We start from the raw sequence: 22,588 nt of genomic DNA on the forward strand, positions 1-22,588 counted from the left end.
CTACCCCATGATCCCAGGCATCCCTCCCTATGCATCTTCACTGACTTTACTTCAGTGGGTTCTGGACCATACGCGATCTGTGTACCCAAATGTCCATGCCTAGTCATGGATGCCTTGACGTCAGGCATGCTGCCTTGTTTATCTCTTCTGATGCAGCCACTGGGTTCTAAAGGAAAGCCACACTGAACCATGATGGTGGAGAAGGGTGTTTACTACGATACATTTTAAACTACATGATAAAAAAAAAATGCTCTGACTGAGTCTTGACCAACTTTCAGAGGAGATCCCTGACTCAGATCCTGTGGCCCAATTTAAAATAGGTGAGCAGAAATATCAACATTTGTATGAAAAAGTAGTGAAAGGACAGTCCAAAAGAAAGTCCCAGATTTGAGTCAAATAAAGTCCATGACAGAAATGAAGGCAGACTCTAATGCTTGTTAAAAATAAACTCCCCGCTCAGTAAGGCAAATCCTGCAGCTGCTAGTAACATCCATTCACGGGAGAGTGTCTGGGGGTGATTTAAGACCTTCAACCACATGGAAGGAAATATCTGGTGGGGGGATCCAGAAAGAAAAACATCTCAAAAACAGCTGAAGTCAATTTTGAAAGGGTGTCAATAAAGACCTGAGTGTTATCTACAGTGATGCTTCCGGATGCCGAGGTCTTACAACTGCAGAATCCGCAGAGTCAGCTCTTCCCAGTGTCCGCTCACACACTTGCCTTCCCAGACATGGCGGGTGATGAAAATAGCTAACGCCACATGCTCTCCTGACAGCCCTTGGGAATTAGAAGGGCTTCCCAAACCTCAAGGAAGAAAAGACTCTTTGCTGACCAAGGAAAAAGGTTAACCAGGTCCCTCAAAGCAAAGGGGTTTCCGTGGCGGCACGCAAAGGAAGCAACCATGCTATCCACAGTCACTTGTGTGTCCGTGGGCTGCATAAACTGAGGCCCAAAGTATTTTTGGATGAATGCAAATGTCTCTGCCTATAGTTCCATTAGAGAAAAAGGAGACCTGCCTCTCTTAGAAGTGTGCCAATGCTTATGAAAACAGGCTGACATTAAATACATCGGACACGGGCCTGCTGCCCACAGGGCATCACGACACTAATGGAAAGATGTAGTGCCCTCCTGAGGGTGTGATTAAGATGTATGTAAACAGCGATCGCGATGCTGTGGGGACGGAGTGCCACGTTCACTACAGGAGACCTCCCTGAGGAACATTCCACGTCCCAGCGTGATGAGGTACCCCTCGGAAGGAGACGAGAGGTAGATTAAGTCATCTCCCAAGAACCGTAGCCAGGAATATTGCAGAGGATAAAAATCATGGCTTCAAAGATAATGCTAAGAACAGGCATGGAAAGGGATGTGTCATCTCATGACGATTAATACAGCCAAGGCTCAGACAACAATTCTCATCAAATGCGACCGAGCACTTAAAGTGCGGGTGGAGTAATAATGATAACAATTATAATAATAACGGCTGCCTCTTATGGACTGTTCACTCTGTGCCAAAAGCTAAGAATTTTGTATGTGCCATTTCATCAAGTCTTTCTAAGAACCTCCCTTTAATAGACAAATATTTTACTGTTTTGTTTTGGATTTTGTTTTCTTTTGTTGTTTGTTTTTGGTTTTTTTGGAGACAGGGTCTCACTATGTAGTACTGTCTAGCCTGGAACTCTCAGTGTAGACCACGTTGGCCTCAAACTCACAGAAATCCACCTGCCTCTGCCTCACAAGTGCTGGGATTAAAGGTGTGCATCACCACAATTAATAGAAGAATATTTTAAGAGTTAAGAGGCTATCACTAACACAGGACACACAGCCAATCTCTGGCAGAACCAGAACTCTACCCAAACCCTATACTCCTAACATCATGCTACTGTATTGAAATGCAAAGATAAACAGAAAAATAACCTTGGGAAGGTAAACCAGATAAATTCACTACACTGTACCTAGGACAGATGAAAAGAAAACCTCTGCTATGTAACTATGCCCAAACCCGTTGTCAGGGTTTGAAACCCAGGGCTCAAACCATGACCTCATTGTTACATCCAGACAGTTTTGTGCCACTTATGGCTCCAAGGACTTTAATAGTTCACCACATAAGCGGGTCACTGATCCATCAGGGCCGCAGGACAGGGATTCGGGAGCCTTGTTTCTGCTGACATCCCTGAGCGGGGCAGAAGTGAGTGGGGTTTATCAGCCAAAAATCACAAACATTAGTTGCCAAGTTACAGTTACAATTTTTCACGAATTTTCATCAGGATTCAGAGATTAGAACTCCCTTGAATGTTCCATCATTGTCAATTGACATGCAATGCATGCCTTTCAGTTCAACCAATCGAACCATTTGTTCCTTCCGTTGTTAGGAACAGCCATGATGCTTCCAGAGAACTAAAGTTACACAATGACTATTTCTGTGATTTAGGGAAGACGTTGGTCAGCCATTGAAAAGTTCTCACTCCCCCAGGGCTAGGGAACCTGAAGGCAAAATGGCCATACTTAGGCCAACGTGCATTTGCCTGCTCCCTTCACTCATTAGAAGGGTCAGAATCAAAAAGGCCTCTGCTCTTCCGAAAGGGAGACTTCGACAGAGAACTTAGAGGGTCTCAGGAAAAAAAGATTCATATTTCCCTCAAGACAAACAAACAGAATTGAATTGACTGAAATTCCATAAATAAGAAAAAGAAATAAACTCAATTACTGCCAGTTCAGTTCATAGGATAGAAACACAAACATAAATTCTGCAAATATTAAAGCCGGGACTTACAAGAACTTCCAGTGGCTCTGGTTTCCCTCGTAGCTCTGCTTCCAAAATGGGACTACACAATTACATGCTGTATCAATAATAAAAATGACTCTGCTAAGCCACAATGCTCCCTTGCTTAGAGTTGGGGGTACTAACACCAGGATTTGATGCTTCTGGTTTTTACCTCAGCTGCAGATTTACTTCAGCTCCAGCAGACAGTATTAGGAGAAAAACAGATGCGACAGTTGAGTTTCTTGGCAACAGAAGCTGCAGAGGAAATGAAGTGGGGATCTGAGGGACAGAGGATCCCCGGAACAGGGTCACGGCCTTCTCATCAGCACACAGGCATAGCAATAGAGGGGTTGTAAGCTCCGTTCCCTTGCAGAGGACACAGAGAGACTCTGTGTCCAGCAAGGGGCTGCTCCAGGGTGTGTACCCTGGAGTTGCAATCTTTTCATACTGCTACTGAGGTTTCAGCTTCCAAGAAGGGAGCAGTCAATAGGCCCCTTTTGCATCTTTAGTACCCATGTTCTAACAGATTATAGCTAATGGGGAGGAAGTCATTCCTCCTTCAGTGATATTTGAAGAGGGGAATGCAGGAAGCAGCATCATAGAACACGGCCCCAAAATCCCTTAGGAGCATCTAAGTCTCTCTGCTAAGATGCCGAAAGGTCATCTGGTAGACTCCTCAGTGAACTAATGGTCTAACATAAGCCACATGGTGGCTGCTCGACTCAAAGGGAGAAAAGCATCCAGTAGAGGTGCTAGGTGCCATCCGTTACAATAAAGACATGACATCATGGGCAAAGCCAAAGCAGATTACAGAGTCAAATAGTCAAGGCAGGAGGATGGGATAAAGGCATTCCTCTACACAAGAAAAGAAGCCATCCGTCCCATTTGGGAAGCTAGCATTATCAAAAGTCTGACCCTTGTCTGCGGCCACACATTGGCTCACTTTTAATCGGTTTGGGATCACAGACACTTGATATGATTATGTTTCCATAAGGGCAGAAAACTTTCGAAAAACCAAAACAGAGAATGAATTATTTAAGAGTTCCTAAGAGACCCAAGCTTTTCATGCCTTTTTATGACATCAGGTGACACATCAATTACTGATTTGGGGACAATTTTATTACAGGACCCTGATAATGTAAAACATTTTGTGATATTCTTCGGGAGAGAATGATTGCCAGGGGAAAGGAGTTTATTTGTCTTCTATAAGGAATGAAAGTTTGACAATTATTTGAGTCATAACTGTGCTGTTTAGGAGAGTGCCCCAAGGAGCGATCATGCCACCAGAACACTTGGATGAAAGCTGCCACTGAGGAGCAGAGGAGACTATCGAAGATCCGGGACCTCAAGATAAATATTCAACATGCTCCTGGCTAGCACAATCCCTTGTAAAGAATAGCGCCTCAAAGCACATCTCATGGGGCTTCTTAGGACATGATACTCATAATTCTTCTCGAGTTCCAACAGTCTTAGGAAATAAAAAGAACTGGGAACTTAGACTCCCTTCCCCCACTCTCTTCCTCCCCTGCCTCGATGGAAGTAGAGCTATAACAAGGAAGTGGTGTATTATGGAAGCAGGAAGGAAGCATCAAAGGTCTCAATCTCACCAGGCTCCAAGGGCATGTGGGTTTAGTCCTTAGAGCAGTACTGTTTAAAGAAATTACATCTTATTCTCCCTAGAAATGGGACTGGAATGCCGACGGCCTCTAAGTACACAGCCACGAGTTGTCTGCCGAGAAAACAGAACTGAACATGTGCAGATCTGAAGACATGCAAATCTTCCCACAAGGATACGGGATGCCTCCCAAAGTCCCATATGTTAAAGGTTTGATCAATGGCCCTTTACTGGAAGGCAGTGAGACCTTTAACATGGGGACGCACTTTTAAAGGGGATATTAGGACTCCCCCTCTCTCCTTCCTGGCCACTAGGCAATGAATGGGTTCCCTGACAGCAAATGCTTCCACCCAGCTCTACTGGATCACCACCACAGACCCAAAAGCACAGACTAAGTGACCAGGAAAAACACAGTTCCTTTTAAGGTGTGTAGCTCTACACATTTTCTTGAAGTGCTAGGATGCTAACAAACACAGATCATGCTATCAAACTTTCATAGGTCATGCATGGGGCAAAATGAAGATCTCCTAACATGCAACGTGACTGCCTTCAGAAAGTTCTACTCAAACCTCCTATCATAAATCAGAGAAAAGACAAAAGAATTCCCAGCATGAGACCACATTAATGGTAGCAACAAGATCAGATCTGGAGTGGCTCCGGGTAGAGGGCTCAGCATACATGGGGCCTGTGTTCCATCCCCAACGCGACATTTCTTAAAAGACATCAAGAATATTGCTCTATATGTTAGCTGCCTCTGTCTGGATGAAACTACCCCAGTCAATAGGCTGTATGCATTTTAATTTTGACACAAAGAATGCACTAGAAGGGCTAGTGTTGCTCCAATTTGAATTTCCCCTATTTTGACTCATCCTCCTTTTAGTTGGTGTCCCTCCCATGTCAGTTGTCTCTAGAAACAAAAACATTCATTTCCAAACAGTTCAGGACTTGAGGTAGAGCTTAGTCCCCCTGATCAGGCCACTCCATGTGAGGTGGCCAGGAAGTTCATAATCAGATACCAAAGAACAAAATATTGTTTGGTTGCTTGGTTTTGTTTTGTTTTGTTTTGTTTTTAGTTTGTTTGCTTGCTTGCTTGCTTGCTTTTCAAGACAGGGTTTCTTTGTAGCCTTGGAGCCTGTCCTGGAACTCGCTCTTGTAGACCAGGCTGGCCTCGAACTCACAGAGATCCTCCTGCCTCTGCCTCCGAGCGCTGGGATTGAAGATGTGCGACACCACCACCCAGCTCAAAGCAAGTTTTTGAAAGATAGATACACAAATCACTCATTTTAACACAAGTTAGATGCCAGGACTAGAAGAAGAAGTGGAAAAATGAAATATTACCATCAACAACTTCTGAGGAGTCACACAGTCTGTGTCTTTCTCAAACAGTAAAAGGGCCTTCTGCATCAGGTAGCTTGCTTTATAAAGCTTGTTCTTCTTGATTTTATTCATTACAGTTAACTCTGTAAAGGCAAACAAATAGTTACTAAAAGACCAAGATGAATGTTATCATTAAATTTTTTGAACTACAACTGACAAGACACGAATCGCCTACCTGAGAAACACTCGGGGTTTGTAGGTTCTTTTACTTTTTCCACACCTTTGGGATTTGTGCTAACAGTTGGAATCTGCAAAACTGAAGATCATCTCCGATTATAAACCAAACGGGAAACCTTTTGTTTTCCATGCTGGGGAACAAACCCATGACCTTGGGCATGCCAGGTATGGGCTCTACCACTACGCTCTTAAGTCCAGACCTTGGTTTATTTTTGGTTGAAACATGATCTCCCTATTTGGCTCAGGCTGGTCCTGAACTTGCTATGCAGCCCAGGCAGGACTTGAACTGATAATTTGTTGCTTGCTCTCGCTTCCCACACGTTACAACTACAGGCTTGTGCCACCACACCAGGCAGGTTGTAGTTTCAACGTCACCTCCTCTTTTCTTTTTCTAGTGGTGTACTTCAGGACATAGAATTTTCACATTATAAAAATATTTAATTTTCTGTTTCATCTCAAGAAAAATCACTTTGGAACAAGAGTCTACTTTACCTTGTTCTTACATAAAATGCCAAACTGTCCCTGGTCCTCTCTAGAAAACATGTGTCACCATAGTCCCTGGAAAATACAAGGTTCCCCAGACAGTGAAAGCCTAGCAATTTCCACCTAAAACACACAGGACTGCGGGTATACAGTTTGTGCTCCGCTGGAACTGACTGAACTGTGGTACAATAGAGATGAGAGGTGAGAGAAACATGGATGGCGCTGTGCTGGCTGGGGACGAGGAAAGGAGATGACTTTTAGGTCTGGCCCACAAAAAAGACCTGGCACTATTTTGGTTCTGTCCCACAAGGTATGCAGAGTGTGGAGGTCTGAGTGAGAACGGCCCTCAGAGACTCATAGATCTGAAGATGTGGTCCCTAGCTGATGGAACCTTTTAGGAATGATTAGTAAGTGTGGCCTTGTGGGGGGAGTTGTGTCACTGGGGGTGACTTTGAGGTTTCAAAATACCATGCCAGACCCAGACACTCCCTTTCTTTGCCTCCACCTTGCGGATCCAGATACAGCCCTCAGTCACTGAACCAATGTTATGCTTGCTGTCTGACACCATGTCCCCTGTCATGATGGTCATGGACTCACCCTCTAAAACCGTAAGGAAGCCCCTGAACAGATGCTTCTTTTATGCTTCCTTGGCCATGGTATCTCTTCGCAGCAACAGAATAGTGACTAAGCCATAGGGTTTCCTGAAGATCCCTGACAGCACACCCCTTCCGCTGAATTTTATTATTTGTACTAATGAGTGCTAAATGACAGTGACTGGTGAGAAGATATAACCAGACTCCACTGAAGGGTGAGATTTATGGGAAGCTCTCAGTGCAGATATAGATGGGTCATGTCTAAAGCTGCGGCCATCAGTGGGCACCCACCGTGACGCTCTTGGGTGAGATAGGCACAAACAGCACTGCTGGAGCGTGAGTCTGGCGGCAGCATACTTGAGTGAAGAAAGATAGAGGGGTGAAATAACATCACAGGCTAGGGTGGAAGATCAATAAAGGAACAGCAGAAGAGCCAAGGAGACTCAGGGATACGGCATGAAACCTTAACTAACTCCACGAAAATCAAGCTCAGGCCTCCTGTCAATATCTGTGTGTGGTCCCTCATGAAAACTCATTTGGCCTTCAAAGACCTAATGAACAACAGTTGGAGAGTAAACCATTAAATAGTAACCCTGAGAACAAACAAAGCCCCATTCTTCCATGAAGGATGATATAGGAGATAATGAGTATTCTTGAAGGAAACCAGACACAATCATTCTATTGAGCTTTAAATTGCATTTCTGAACCACATATTTTCAGTTTCAAATACTGTTTATGGCTAATTATCCTCGGGAAGCTGGCTTATGTAACAGAAATACTCTATCGGGTTTTCAGTTTACTTATGAGCAGAGACGTTTTCATTATAATCTGCTCCTCTCTACATCTAAAGGGTCACATAGAAAACCATTATTAAAACCAAATAAACATTTAAAATAAAATATAAAAGGATGGAAACATAAAAAGGTAAAAACAAAGGATCTTGGTAGGTACTAAATAAATACTTGCTCTATTGAATTAACAAAACAACAGTAACTTACTAATAAGCAAGCAAATATAATCATATTTTCTTAGAAATATACTGGCCTGCTATGCAAAGTGTAAACTGATAAACCAAAGTATTTGTTGATATTAATCCAAAGAAACAAAAATAAAATAATAAAACTTATTTGGAAAAGTGGGCAACAAATACACAAGTACAAGAATGAATTGGCTCTCCCTCTGAATTACATTTCAAGTGTACTCTGTATGGTTACTTCTGGGCCGCTACCTTGCAGTTGGTCAAGAAGGACAACGGCTACACGGTGCTGAGCATGGATTAACTCAAGATGCAGATCCATGATGAAGCTATTCGCTGAGATCGGCTTGTAAGTAACCCCGTCTATGTCATGAGAGGCCTTCAGTCCAGGAGAGTAGAAGAAGACAAAAAGGAAAATGGTTATCAAGACAGCCTTAAAAAATTAGCTATGCCTTGTTATCTTTCAAGTTCTGTCTTATTCATAGCCATTTAATTCTGCTCACTTCTAGCCCTGAGCAGCTGGCTCACGTGACAACACGTGTTCTCTTAGCATGTCTGCTTCACTGACAAACTCAAAGACACCATCCTTCCTTGAATTTTTCTGGGAAGAGCTATTTCTAGCCTATGAGAGGAAACCACACTACGTTCCTCCTTGAAAAGCCGGCTCTTTTCCTGCTTAAGGGAAACATAGACCTGATGTGAGACTGTCCGCTCTTACCTTGACATAGCAATGGTCGAGTACTGATGACCCATCCGACAAAGTCGTTAGCATGCAATTCCAGTTCATCGCAGTGATCGCTTTATCCAGGAGTTCATATGAATAAAACAGCTGTTCCACAGGAGCTCGCTAGGATGATTTTACAAAAATTACGAAAAGCAAAAACTGAAACTCTTTAACAATCACTCAAAATCAAACAGCAGAAACTTTGCCCAACGTCAGCCACGCTCCGTCTCTTACTGAATATGTTTAGCATCAACTAAATACTGAATACTATCATTGAAGAAAAAAATAATATATTAAACCATTTTCCAAAATCAAACTTTCATGAACACACATGTGAGTTCTAGGTATTGTCTTCGAAATTCTAGTCATACCAAACACACGTGTAAATGTTAAACTTAAAGTTCACATGGGTTTAGCTAGTCTTTCAAATACTTGATTTGAAAACGTCCTACTTTTTTAAATCTCAGAACCTCAGAAATGGAGATGTAGACTTTGTGCTCATAGAACACAACACAGAATGGTTTTCAAAGTCTACACATCTTTTTAGCATCATTATGCTCACAGGCAGTCTAGAGAACAGAGAACAATCAGCCATGTCCAAACGCCCTTCTCTGAATCTTTTACATACATGGGTAAAACCAAAGCCCCCTGGGCTGCCAACCACAGACTCATTCTGCCTCGCTGCCCCAACAGGAGCCACTGAGTCTTTTTTGTTGATCGTTCATTTGTGTTTTCTGATTTTTTTTTTTTTTTACCACTCTCACCATGCAGGTGCCTTGACCAATATTTAACACCGCTTTTTAAATTTTCAAATGCATTTTGATTTCCCCATCATGAATTCTTCTGGATGCTTCCTTCACTCGACTATAGTCTCAGGATGGTGCTGGTACCTTTGTGGCTCCGGCAGAGTGTAGTTATGCCCCACGAGCTCTCTAAGTACCTTCAGCAGAAAGGAGCTCAGAGCACAGAGTCGCAGGTTCCCCGTGGTTTTCAACTGTTAGTGAGAACTTTTTGTTTTAATGCCCTAGCAATGCTGCAGCATGCATGGGCAGCCCATGTATGGCGGTTCTGTTGAACTTGGGTTTTATGGTCTAAGTTGATGAGAACTACTGATCAGGTCTCTTCCTCTAGAGGGCACCAGACCTCATTACAGATGGTTGTGAACCACCATGTGGTTGCTGGGAATTGAACTCAGGACCTTTGGAAGAGCAGGCAGTGCTCTTAACTGTTGAGTCATCTCTGCCAACCTCCTGCAGTTCTCAAGAGCTTCCTTGGAGTGTCTCAGGGAACCTGAGAGACAGCCAACAATAACCTCAAACATCCACCACAGTGGTCTGGGTAGATGGCAAGAGCATGTTCAATATAGCTAGTGAAACCCATCTTCCTTCTGCTACCACAGAATAAAAACCTCTCATTACAAAATCAATCAAATGTTCCTCATTAGCAGAACAGCTGCCACCTAGGACTGTACAGAAGTGACAGACTGCAGATGTGGTTCCAGGAGTTCCCTGTCATCCCAAGGTGACTATGCTACAGATAGGAAAGCAAGGATGCCCAGCTGACTCACGTGTGTACAGCATGAAAGGAGCCGCTCTGGAGACCATGCCATCACTATTCATGAAATGTGCTCAAGGACATGTGGGCCGCCAGAACTAAATGCCCTGCAAAGAGTTGTGTTTGTGCTTGAAACCAAACTACCACTTCCTGAACGGTCTCGACTGCATTTTTTTTCTCCTGGTTCAGTCTTCATCTGTCTAAGACTTCTAAAACATGTATGTGGTTATATCAGAATAAAGGGACAGTTTTTAATCTTGTACCACAGCTATGACACTAACTGACAGTCTTTGGATAACGTGCCTTCTTGGGTAAGAGACCTTCTATTTCCAGCTGTTAAGAGTTTTGGTTTGAAAGGCTGGCAGCTGGTTTGGTCAAATGCTTCATTTGCATCTCATTGTGGACTGATACAGCCATGGTTTTCTTGGCTCTTTAATATGGGATGTGCTATACTGCATTATAGGGTGCTAACGTTGAGTCAGCCTTACTTCCCTGGATATGCAGTTTGATAATTCAGTAAATCCATCCCCACACAAAGTCACAGGCTCATTGAGGTTTCCAAAGACTCAAGTTACACGTTCAAATAACAAAGCATCTTGAGGACACCGCCAAGGCTGCGAATCAATGGGGTGAGAGCCTTCCTCCCACTCTCTCCTCCTCTCAGGGCTAAACCTGCGATCTCCCTATAAAACCAATGTTTTCTTCCAATATACCTTTACAGTTTATTTCTTCTAGGATGGAGTCCTTTGTAGGTTCTAACTTTATGGGGAGGTTCAATGACAACTCCATCTTTTCTGAGTTGAAGTTTTATCTCCTTCTTCTAGATAGTTGTTTAAAAAAAAAAATCTATGCTTGTTTGTAACTATGCCCTGAAACCCACTGCGGCACCCACCTGCATGATCAAGCAATCTGCTCCAGTATCTATATGTATGCCCAGCAACCTGCTGCAGCACCTGCCTGCATTCTCAAGCAACCTGCTGCAGCACCCACCTGCATGCCCAGCAACTCACTGCAGCACCCACCTGCATGCTCAAGCAATCTGCATGAAAACTCTGCAGGCTGGTTTTCACTTCCTGTTTCTGTTTGGCCTCTAGAATTTTCCTTGCCTTCTTATAAATTATTCTATGTATTTGACATTCTGTTCAGTTCTGCCAAAAATGTCTAGGCATCTTCCAGAAGGGAGATGTTTATGTCATCTAGGTTATTGTTCATCCAAAATCAGAGATCATTAAGGGTGTGTGTGTGTGTGTGTGTGTGTGTGTGTGTGTGTGTGTGTGTGCAGGTGCACACATACACTCAGGAGTGATGTGGGATATCCTTTAAAAAGTGTTGTAATTTTTTTTTAAAAAAAGGATTCTAGCAGAAAAGAACAGAGTCAAGCACAGCTTCTTAGCAGCAGCGTTATATAGGTTGAGCTCTGTTTGCCAGAGGCAAGCAGAGGCTCAGCTCCTTTAAGAGAGGCTTCCTGACTAAGCAGGAAGTTAGCTAGTTAGTGGCAAAAACCAAAAACAGTGCAGCTTTTAAGAGGCCCTGCCACCAAACACTTACATGGTGTTTATGAGCAGCTGGTGGCAGTCTTCTTGGTGGCAGTAGGGACCTTGAAACTCAACAGAATTGTGGCAGCCGCCAAAGGCACAGCTTTAATCCTATCCATGCAGTTCAGCAGACTAAAGACGCATGTTGTCAGAAAAAGATAGAGATATACCGTAAAGACAGATTCAGACAGAAAAAATTTTTAAAACCACCTTTAAATGGTTTACGGTGGGAAAGAAAAGGAAAAGGGTAGCGAAAATCCTTAAAAAAGAAATAGAGTAGCCAATGTGGTGGCACATTCCTTTAATTTAGCACTTGAGAGGCAAAGGCAGTCAGATCTCAGTGAGATCTCAAACTGGTCTACAGAGTGAGATTCAGGACAGCCAAAGATACATAGAGAAACACTGTCTCAAAAATCCAAAATTTAAAAATAAAAATAAAAGAAATAGAGTAAAAAAGAAAGTCACAAAAAACAGAAAATACACAAAGAATTTGAATTATGTATATTATTGTGGTTTTTTTTTGTTGTTGGGTTTTTTTTTAATTTTTGACTGTAAATACCTAACTACAGAGAGACATTTCATTGTACGGGCTGCTAAGCTAAACCAACATATATATTTTATAGGTACCTTGACTTCAAAATTTAAGTCTAAGGACATGTTTGTTTGGAAATTAGGTTCTGCTTTTGTTTCCACAGAGGACAGAAACCTGTAGATTCCTTACCAGCTAATATAGTTTGATCAAACAAGACTGTCTGAAGTAAAAGCCCAGATGGTTCAACATCCACAAACAGCTTCAGGATTGCTGGCTGGATGGACCAACCACACAGGATACCCCCATGAAAAACCTGATTAATAGCACCCCAAATCAGCAGGAAGTATTCTAAAAAACTACACTCAAATTTCCAAATATTGTTTCTAAATATTTGTTTTCATTTAAAGGGATCTGATTATGAATGATTAATAGTCACCTTCAAGGTCTTTCTAAAGGAAAAAGAGGGATATAATATAGAAATTAACATTTTACATTGGTATGGACTTCAGTTTACTAATACAAATTTAAAGTCAATTTTGTTATATGTATATTTCTACTCTTGTTTAAGGTATTATGTTTATACAGCTCATTTAAAAATATAATGTATAATTAAAAATTATGGATTAATAGGTAGTCATCTATAATAGTCAAACTGTAGTCATGTTAATTGGGTTTTTCAGAGGTACAGAGATATATTTCAGATGGATAGGAATTCTTCAAACCTTTCAAAAGACCCATAGAATATGGCATTTAAAAGGCTTCAGGAACTTATATTTTTCTCAACAGTGAGGCATGTCTGCTTCTGGCAGCACCAGTTGCTTCAGAGAGGTTGATGGGCATAGAAGAAACTCATTATGGAATCTGCCTTTAATGTGACAAGGCTAGCCATTTGAGCAAGAAGCTGCTCTTGCCTGGACTGCTTGATGGTATGCTGTATGAACTAAAGACCCACAGAAAAGTGACTGCTGAACTTTCCAAGAGATGGGATGGTCTTTCAGGGTCCCTGCTTCACAGAAGAACCTGCCAGACATTCTGCAGGTCACGAAAGCAACTGACAAACTTTGCCAGTACAAAGCAGAGCAGATCTTCAAATTCCCTGCTTTGCTGAAAAGTCTGCCAGGTATTATGGACCTGTAGGCTGAAGATGGTTGCTCCAGCATTACAAAAGAACTTTGGGTAACTGTCCAGGCAGCGAGATGTCTCTGTCATTTCTAAAACTTTGGAGGTTGCTTACAATGCACTTTTTGTTTACTTAGGTAATACTATATCCTTCTGAGGTCTTTGATGGAATTGAGGACTAGATAGTTTCAATTATAGTTTTCCTTAGTTATGATAAAAGATAAATTAGATATAAAAGTTTAGACTCACAAAGATAGGATAGAGTAGTTTCCTTCATTTGCCCAATGAAAATGCACTAAATATTGTAACTATAATTCTTGTTTAATAACTATTTTGTATATGTAATTCTACTATGTTAAAGTTAAAACCTTCCCTCTCAATTAGACAGAAAAGGAGAGGTGATGTGGGTTGTCCTTCTGTATATGTGTGGCTTTTATTGGTTGATGAATAAAACTGTACTGGCCAATGGCCTAGCAGAGTAAATCCAGGCAGGAAATCTGAACAGAGATAAAGAGAGAGTAGGCTGAGTCAGGGAGACGTCATGTAGCTGTGGAGGAGGTAACATGCCAGAATATTATTGGCAGGCCACAGCTTCATAACGATATATAGATTAATAGAAATTAATAGAGTTGGTGTTCAAGGAAATGGATTGATTTAAAATCTAAGAGCTAGTTAGGAATATGCCTGAGCCACTGGCCAAACAATTGTTGTAATTAATATAGTTTCTGTGTGTTTCTTTGGGACTGAATGGCTGTGGGACTGGGCAGGACAGAAACTTCTGTCAACACAGGGCCATCTACCTTCTTTCCTGAGTCAGGGTCTCTCAGGTAAGGTGCTAGCTTGCCAGTGAGCTCCAGGAATCAGCCTATCTCTGCATCTTTGGCCCTAGGACTACAAGCATGAACCACCATTCTGACTTGATGCACGGGTCCTGGAGATTGAACTCAGGTCCTCACTCTTGTTCATCAAGCACGTTGCTGGCTGAGCTACTGCCCCAGCCCTGGGGAGACCTTTTTGACACTGAAAATTTTCTAAGCCCCCCCACACACATACACATTCTGTTGTCTTCACCACCAACACTCTATGCATCTTGTCCTCAACACCATAGCTAACACTAAATTAAAACTTGCTTGCCATCCAGGGATAATTACACTGCACAATCTTTTAACTTCCAGAGCTCCGGAAGACTGATACTCACTAGTCAGCATTTTTTAAATAATTAATCCATTTGTTGAATAGATGCTACATATTCTGCAAAAGTTAGAAACTGTTTTAAATCATGTCATCACAAGGGCACCCCTTACGTTTTTCATGTAGTACTTTGCATGGATGCAAGGAATATAATTTTTCTCACCTAAAGATTGCTAAGTGAATATGTGAGTCCTGTACTTCCCTACAATAATTCCCTTCCTCGTGGATCTGAGAGCTGAGCTAAGGTCCAGAACTTCACGTGAAACATAAACAGTTAACATACACAAGGTACCAGTTTCCAGAGTGTTGCCAATATGTTGATTTAAATAGGATAACAACCCGGCAGAACAGTACAGCTATAATTTCACAGATTAAGACGCTTGAACAGCTCACACCATCCATTCAAGTTCAGACAAACAGTCTACATCCTAGGCAAGACTCATCAGTGAGTCTGTCCAAAACAAATGCTAGGCTCTGGCGCATGCCAGCATATGTGGCCTGTATTCCAGCCACCATGTGCCACCACAGCTAAGCAGGCTGTGCACTGCACAGCGTTAACACCTGTCATTCACGCTTCCATCACCACAGGCGTCACAGTTTGGCAATTTCTCAGGATACTGAAGTAAACACACTTTCCAACTCCAATAACAGTGGCAATAGCTCATCAATGGCCTTTGGGTTCTTTGTTGCGAGAAAAAAACGGCACCCAAGAAACCCATTTATTTAGTGGCTTTGCTTGGTAGAAAAGTTCAAGCCAAAAAGCCAAGTCCTTTATAATTTCCTCATGGGTTCCTGTGCACTCCCCCATCACAGCATGGAGAACAAGAGCTGGCCCACTACACCTGTCAATCTCAAACTCGAGTGTCCTTGAGAGCCTTCCTGAGTTGAAGTTATGATTGACTGTGTCTGAAGTGAGAAGCGAGAAGCCGCATATTGCGTAAGCGCTGCAAGGGAGCCCTGGGCAAACTACTCTTGGACGATTACGTCTCCTCTGGCCCTCATGCAGGCCAGTTTCTGTTCCCAGCGTGAGCTCGCTTAAATCTAGCTCTCCCCATAAGGTGCAATTAAAGCCAAAGAATTCAAATGTGTACCCCTGGGACCTCGTAATTAGAAAATGAAAGTTCGTTTGAGAAGGTCAATTCACAACAGCTCCTTTTATGGGAGCTGCTTGGTACTAAATTTCCTAGGATTTACCGAGTATGGCAGAAAGATGGACTCGTCCTTTGAAGCCGAGTACTTGTGGGACTGGTGAGAAGACTCAGTGAGAAGACTCAGTGAGTAATGACACTTGCAGCCATGCTGACAACCTGAGCTCAGTGCCCAGGGTCCACATTGCGGAAGAAGAGAACCAACTCCCATGCGATGTCCTCTGACCTCCACACATGCTCCATGATGCATGCGCGCGTGCACACTAAACATTTTTAAGTGGGTTTCACCTGTGGAACAACGTTTACGGCTAATCTCTGGGCTCAACTGCTAGGTTTCTACTGATGTAACTGGCCGGATGAGACCAGATTAAAAGCAGATAGGTGCAGGTTTATTTGTTCCCAGGCTAGTCCATGGGTCACAAAGAATGGGGCCAGGGAAGTTGCACACCCCAGCTAAGGGAGGGAGGTTTTATAGATCTTAGGGAGAGGTGACGACATGTCAGCCAGGAACTGGGACTCTGCCCATGTATGGTCAAAAGCTAAGCTCCTGGGTGGGCACTGGAGTGGGCCGGCCACGTCAGAAAGGTGGGTCGCATCCGCTGCCCGAAATGCAGAACTGGGCTATTGGCACCATCCATATGATTAGAGTTTCCTCGGTGCAGACAGAGTTGGGGGAAGTTTCTCTCGCTTGTGCAGGGACAAGCAGGGGTTCCAACCCAACCTTCCAGCCTGTTTGTCTATATGGGCACTGGTTCCGATCTGGCTACTTCCTGTTGGCATGGGATGACTTGAGGAGGGGGAGTTGGGAGTTGGTGGGCCGGTGTTCAAAGGAGGTAGGAATGTAGGAGTATTTGGTTAACTGCCACCCTGGAGACCTTACGAATCCATTCCTGGGGGAACTGGAGAAGGCAAGGGGCTAGAAGAAAGCATAGATAAATGAGAATGACTGGCCCCGTAATAGCGACCAGCCAGGCAAAGGGGAAGCCTGCCCCAGAGGAAGGGAGAAAAAGTGGGTTGGTGACCATGAGGTGAATAGGGAGGACTACCTCATTAATGAGGCAGAGATTCTGAATTAAGCCGTGGGCACTGGAGGGCACGCACCAGGGGAATGGGGGTGTCGCAAGGCAAATCACTAGGGATAAGGAGTCACTGAGATAGGAGGAGGGTAATAATGACCTTGAGGCCGAGGTGATGGGTTTCAGAAATGGGAAACTGGGGTGTGGAGGAGAAGGAAGAGGGGTCCTGAAGGTGAACTAGAATCAAGTGGTGGAGGGTAGCGATCACTGGGGTGGAGATCCCATATGTGAGGGTCAACTGGATCTGAGAGGGTCGGGACAGGGCAGTCTGGGGTATGGACCTGTGAGGCAACCAGGGGAAGAAGAAGATGGGAGTCAGGTCAAACTTTGTTTGAGACCTTCTCCATGCCCTGAAGGAAGCAGAGGACCATCAACACACACAGGCATACGCATACACACACACACACACACACACACACAATCAGGAAAATACTGAACCTTCTGGGCATATACAGACATTTTCTTGCCATTGATTTTTAAACAATTCAGAATACTAGTTACATAATTCACTGTGTTCAGTATTAAAAGTAACCTAGAGACTGTAAGTATGCAAGAGGGCACGCCCAGGTTACATATGAACACGGTATCACCTTATAAAAGAGACCACATACCCACTGACGTTAGCACCTGTGAGGATCCCAGAACCAATCCATCACGGATCCCAAGGGAAGCTATCCAGAAATACTCAGTTTCTAAGCTTCATTATGAGATCTTCAGAGGTTTCCAGAAGGTTAGCAGTGAGGGGGGCTAACAGCAACCAACAGGGCAAATGCTGCCAGAATGGTATGACAAAGCAATAGAATGCTGCATGTTATAAATATGAGCCGGGCGGCGGTGGCGCACGCCTTTAATCCCACCACTCTGGAGGCAGAGGCAGGCGAATCTCTGTGAGTTTAAGGCCAGCCTGGTCTACAAGGTAAGTTCGTGAGCAGCCAGAGATTTCATACAGAGAAAGTCATGTGTATATATATATATATATATATATATATATATATAATATATATATTATATATATATCAAGTCATATCTATGATATACATATATAATATACATATGATATACATATATGAGGTAGACTGAAAGAGGGCATGAGGGCATAGGAAAACAGCACAGGATATCAAGACAGTAAAGCTGCATATTTTTGTTTTGTATATTGTTAAACTCTCCCCAATGTCAATGCAATTTTCATAACTTAGTCTACAGTTTATCAGACAAGTCAAAATATTCACTGACTTCCTCTCTAGGGAAACATTTTAAGAGATATCCATAAAACACGGGGGCCCTGAGTAAATGCTCCACAATGAATAAGAGGTGTTTTGTTCTCAAATAATAAAGCACGTGGTATTCTACATCTCCTTAGAAAATCACACAGCTGATAGGCAAAGTGGCCCCTGGGAAATCCCACAGCACAGGAACCTATTGTGTTTAATTAAAATCATCATGGCTGTTCGCCATGACTTCTGTTTGTGGAGCACAGAACCAGAATCACAGAGGGAAGGCCCCGTGCACTGCTCTGGACGCTGCCTCTAAACAGACCGATGTTGGCTGTGTACGGGAGGCATCTCCATTCAGATCTAGACAGCCACGGTCATGTACAGAAGTAATTTAAATCTTGTGAGAAAAGCAAACAGTGAGAATCATCCGTGTAGCTCCCCACCCTTCTGCCTTCAACATAAAGCTGACTAAGCACTCCTGAGTGCCATCAGCATCCTTGGTGCATGTCAATCAGGTAGGAACTCCTTCAGCCTTCCGGAGGGGAGGCACGAGCTGAGCGGAGCACCCCCACTCTTTAAATCTGTGACTCAGGACGTATCCGAACAAGCAGCGATGACACAGCAAGACGTCCGACAGGTTGGAGAGGTACTCACTGGCCAAGGGTGACCACTGCTCTCAAAGGACCTGAGTTTATCCATTCCAACACCTCCTCCCCCCAGCGACTCGCAGCTGTGTAACTCTAGCTCTGGGTGATCTCACACCCTCTTGCGGCTTCTGCAGGCACTGTCTTCATGCGTGCCAACCTACACTCAGACTCACACGTGAAGACTGCCTAGGTTCCTGCGTTAAACTCTTGTGTAGAACGGGTAGTACCTGTTCTAGAGGAGAGACCCAGTGGGAGGGTGTCTCTGAAGTGACCAGTACACAGCAACAGAAATTCTTAAAGCCTCAATACTCAGAGACATTTCTACAATGAGCCACTATACAACTATAAATTCTATATTGAAAATAAAAATTCACATTTTTAACAATGATTTCCATAACATAAAAATATAATACTATGTTTTATATATTATATATTATAATTCCCATAATATAATAATACTGCAATCAGTACCTTTAATATTGGAAGAATTTCCGGGATCCCTTTTGGAGTCCCAGGGAATTCCTCAGGCACTTTTTTTGCAGCTGAATCTGAAAGAGAAAAAAAAAGAGAAAGATGAGGAAAAGAGAGAGCAAGACAGAGCAAATACCAAAGAAATACAGAAGGATGGGGGAAGACAAAACAGAAGTACAGGGGTGATTCTGGGTTATTAAACTGGTCTACTACATCAGCTATCTTTTTAAATTAATAATATTTATAAATGACTCATCATTATAATTTGACAAGATATCAAAATGTTTCTTTTGTGTACTTAAAGTTGTAACTTATATAAAATAATTTTTTAAAAAAAACTCAAGAATTGTGTTTCTCAACAAGACAGTGGCAGGACTGTGGTCACTGCTCATCCCTCTGTTCCTATAAAGTCCTTTAAAAGAGTGGCACAGCCTTATAGACTTGGACAAATACCAGAGACGTCTAGTCCAAACTAGAGGAATATAAACTATAAGTACTTTAAGGCAACACTACATTTCCTATTTTAAAAATATATTTAATGATTCCAACTAAACAACATATTAATTCATAAATAGGCCATATTCCAATATTGATGGAAATATCTTAACAAAGAATAAACACCTTAGGCTGTATTTAGCCTGGTTATGAACAAATAGTGTAAAACAATTATCTTCCAAAAGCAACTGCATGAAACAATGAAATTGAATAAGAAACAGACTTTAGAAGATGGGGCCATTTTGGTTTTTTTGCTTTCAGTAATGGATAATTTAGAAAACATCTCTTGACTGCAGAAAAAAACAAAAAATATTTTTTTAGACTTGTAAACTAAGAAGATAATAAAATAGTAAATATAAGGCAAGGAGCTTGGAAAAGGAAATCACGGACTGTAGAAAGGCAGGAAAATGAGCCAGGAATGGTCACACAGGTTTGCAAGCCCATAATATATAGAGAGAGAGGGAAAAGGATCTGAAGTTCAAGTGCAGCCTTTGCTACAGTGAGTTCAAGGCCAGCCTGGGCTAACTGAGACCTCATCTCATTGAAAACAAAGACAACCCCTACTTATCCTGTTGGATACTATGAAAATTCTGAAGAGGAAGACCGGGTGCCATGCTACAGCCCTGAAGGGCAGCAGCAGTAATTGCTACTGGCAGCTACCCTGACTTCTAATGCATGTCTACATCATTAATATTAATTAATATGCTAACAATCTCACCGAGCACTTCATCCCAGCATTTACCTGCAGATTTACTGAATTTTCTTTTCGGGTTTCCCAAAGATTCTAATATTTCACTTAATCGTAAGGTGATCTCTGCCACCATCACGATGTCCAAATCTTCCAGCCGGTAGCAGTGAATCACCTCGCTTATCTGCCACAGGAGATACACCCACTGCGGAAGGAAAATGCCAATCAGAATTAATTAGAAGGATACTGTCTGAAGAGGAAAAGTTTTCAGTTTTAGCTCTCCTTTACTCCTGCCCTGACCACAACCAAGTAGTACCTAGGCCTCCTTATTAATGTATCTCAATCATAAACAACATAAAGTGACTTTAATAAAATATTGAACAATGGATGCGTTTACAAACATGCATAAATATCTACCCGCTTACAATATGCATGCCTGTAGCTATGGAAACTTTATGAGGTTATTTTTCTTTATCATCAATATTCGCTATGTTCTCAAAATACAAAGTCAGCCAAGTGGGCAGGTACTTCTGGCCCCACTCTAGGTGCTCAGAAATTGACTTTTGGGACTGTATCCCCAAAGCATAGCACATAACCTGCCAGGATTCTCTGAGAGCTACGATGGACCTGTATTTATCTACCCAAATCATCACTTAATAGAGAACATAACCAAAATGTTGGATCAGTACAATAGTTTGTAGGAAGTTCAGGCACACTAGAAATTAAACATGTATTACTAAATATTTTATCTAAGTTCCCAGTTTTATGATGCTCGAATCCCCCCACTTTCTCTTTCCAATGGGGAAAACAGCTCTGCTATGCAATAAATATTACCAAGGAGCAGCTAATATATATTATCAAGGGAAGGAGAGCACTCTGGTGCTTCCGTCTTCTTGGTGCTCATACTATCACTCTTCCTGATGAACACCACCCAAGCTCACACGGCCTAGACGTGTATGTGTTCCTTCCTTTAAAAATGAAACCTTTTTTCCACTCTTTGAAACCAAACTGGGCCAGGGCGCGGCAGCACACGTCCCAGGAAGGGCTCAGTAAGCACCACAAAGCACAGCTTCCCACCTCACACATCTGGAAAGGATGGGACTTAGGGGGTAGATCAGAGGGGAGGCCTGGACTGGAAATGTGGGCTCAACTTGAGTTTAAAAAATAAAGACACAAACATTCTCGTCAAAGAAAAGGGAGTACTTTGCTAGTGCTGATCTTGTGGGAATATCTTGCGTAGTCGTTTTTGGACATGCTGATCCTCTGGATTCCCAGCTTGCATTTCTGCCATAAGAAGGTTATTATGTCCACAATGATGTCCCTGTCAGGCTGCACATCCTAAAAACGAAGATGAGGAGTTCGTCAGTAAGAGGAGGAGGACGGGTGCCTGTAAGGTGCCCTGCGTGACAGCGCGTGTGCACTCCCGTGAGCCTCACTGTCCTGTCCACCCTCATCAGTCAGTGCGCAAGGCCAGTGCCTCCATGTCACCACCATTAACAGACAAAGAGAGCCCATGGGGTTTCCCCACAGATAAGTGACCCGGAAGTCACAGGTGAGAAGGAGTCAGCCTAAGCAGACCGGCTCCTGAGTTTACCTAGCACTCTGTGAAGTGGTTCTGCTCTCAAAAAAAAAAAAAAAAAAAAAAAAAATCTGAAACATTTTCATCCAAGTCTGCAAACCAAAGAGTCCTCTCCAATCTGTCCAATCTGGCAAAGGATACTTTTCTCTTTCTAAACTTCTATCAAAGTAATAAAGAGCTGGAGGAGTGAAGGGTAAAGTGGTACCAGGAGCAGGAAGAGCACACAGTGGGAATGAGGAGAGCATGCAGAGGAGGATGGGGAGAGGAATGGGGAGGAGAGCATGCAGAGGAGGGTGGGGAGGGGGGATAGGGAGGAGAGCATGCAGAGGAGGGTGGGGAGGGGGAATGGGGAGGAGAGCATGCAGAGGAGGGTGGGGAGGGGGAATGGGGAGGAGAGCATGCAGAGGAGGGTGGAGAGGGGGAATGGGGAGAGAATCTGAGGGTGGAGAGATGGAGCAGGGACAGGAGAGTGGAGAGAAACTGAGCAGAACTGAGCAGATGCCCACGTGGGCATCAACACACTGCCCAGGACAGGTTATCTCCTAATTAGTTAGCTCTTTTCAGAAGTAAAGGGGACTCGTTATAGCTGAACTGGGAGGTAAATGAAGTTTATGACTAAAATAAAGCAAATGT

At 43.0% G+C, this 22,588-nt stretch overlaps 1 protein-coding gene across 1 annotated transcript in view; it reads right to left on the reverse strand.

Moving 5' to 3' along the window:
• Positions 1-22,588, reverse strand: part of Cfap54 (cilia and flagella associated protein 54) — a 281,209-nt gene that overhangs the window by 218,663 nt on the left and 39,958 nt on the right. Inside the window, exons 13-19 of the mRNA XM_038314435.1 lie at positions 21,580-21,714; positions 20,431-20,581; positions 19,194-19,270; positions 8,701-8,829; positions 8,235-8,361; positions 5,929-6,009; positions 5,715-5,836 (exon numbers count right to left, since the gene is read on the reverse strand). Coding sequence (XP_038170363.1) covers positions 5,715-5,836; positions 5,929-6,009; positions 8,235-8,361; positions 8,701-8,829; positions 19,194-19,270; positions 20,431-20,581; positions 21,580-21,714 — 822 coding nt within the window. The remainder of the gene's footprint in view (positions 1-5,714; positions 5,837-5,928; positions 6,010-8,234; positions 8,362-8,700; positions 8,830-19,193; positions 19,271-20,430; positions 20,582-21,579; positions 21,715-22,588) is intronic.

The sequence above is a fragment of the Arvicola amphibius genome, chromosome 17 (assembly GCF_903992535.2).
Source record: "Arvicola amphibius chromosome 17, mArvAmp1.2, whole genome shotgun sequence".
NCBI classification, from domain to species: domain Eukaryota; kingdom Metazoa; phylum Chordata; class Mammalia; order Rodentia; family Cricetidae; genus Arvicola; species Arvicola amphibius.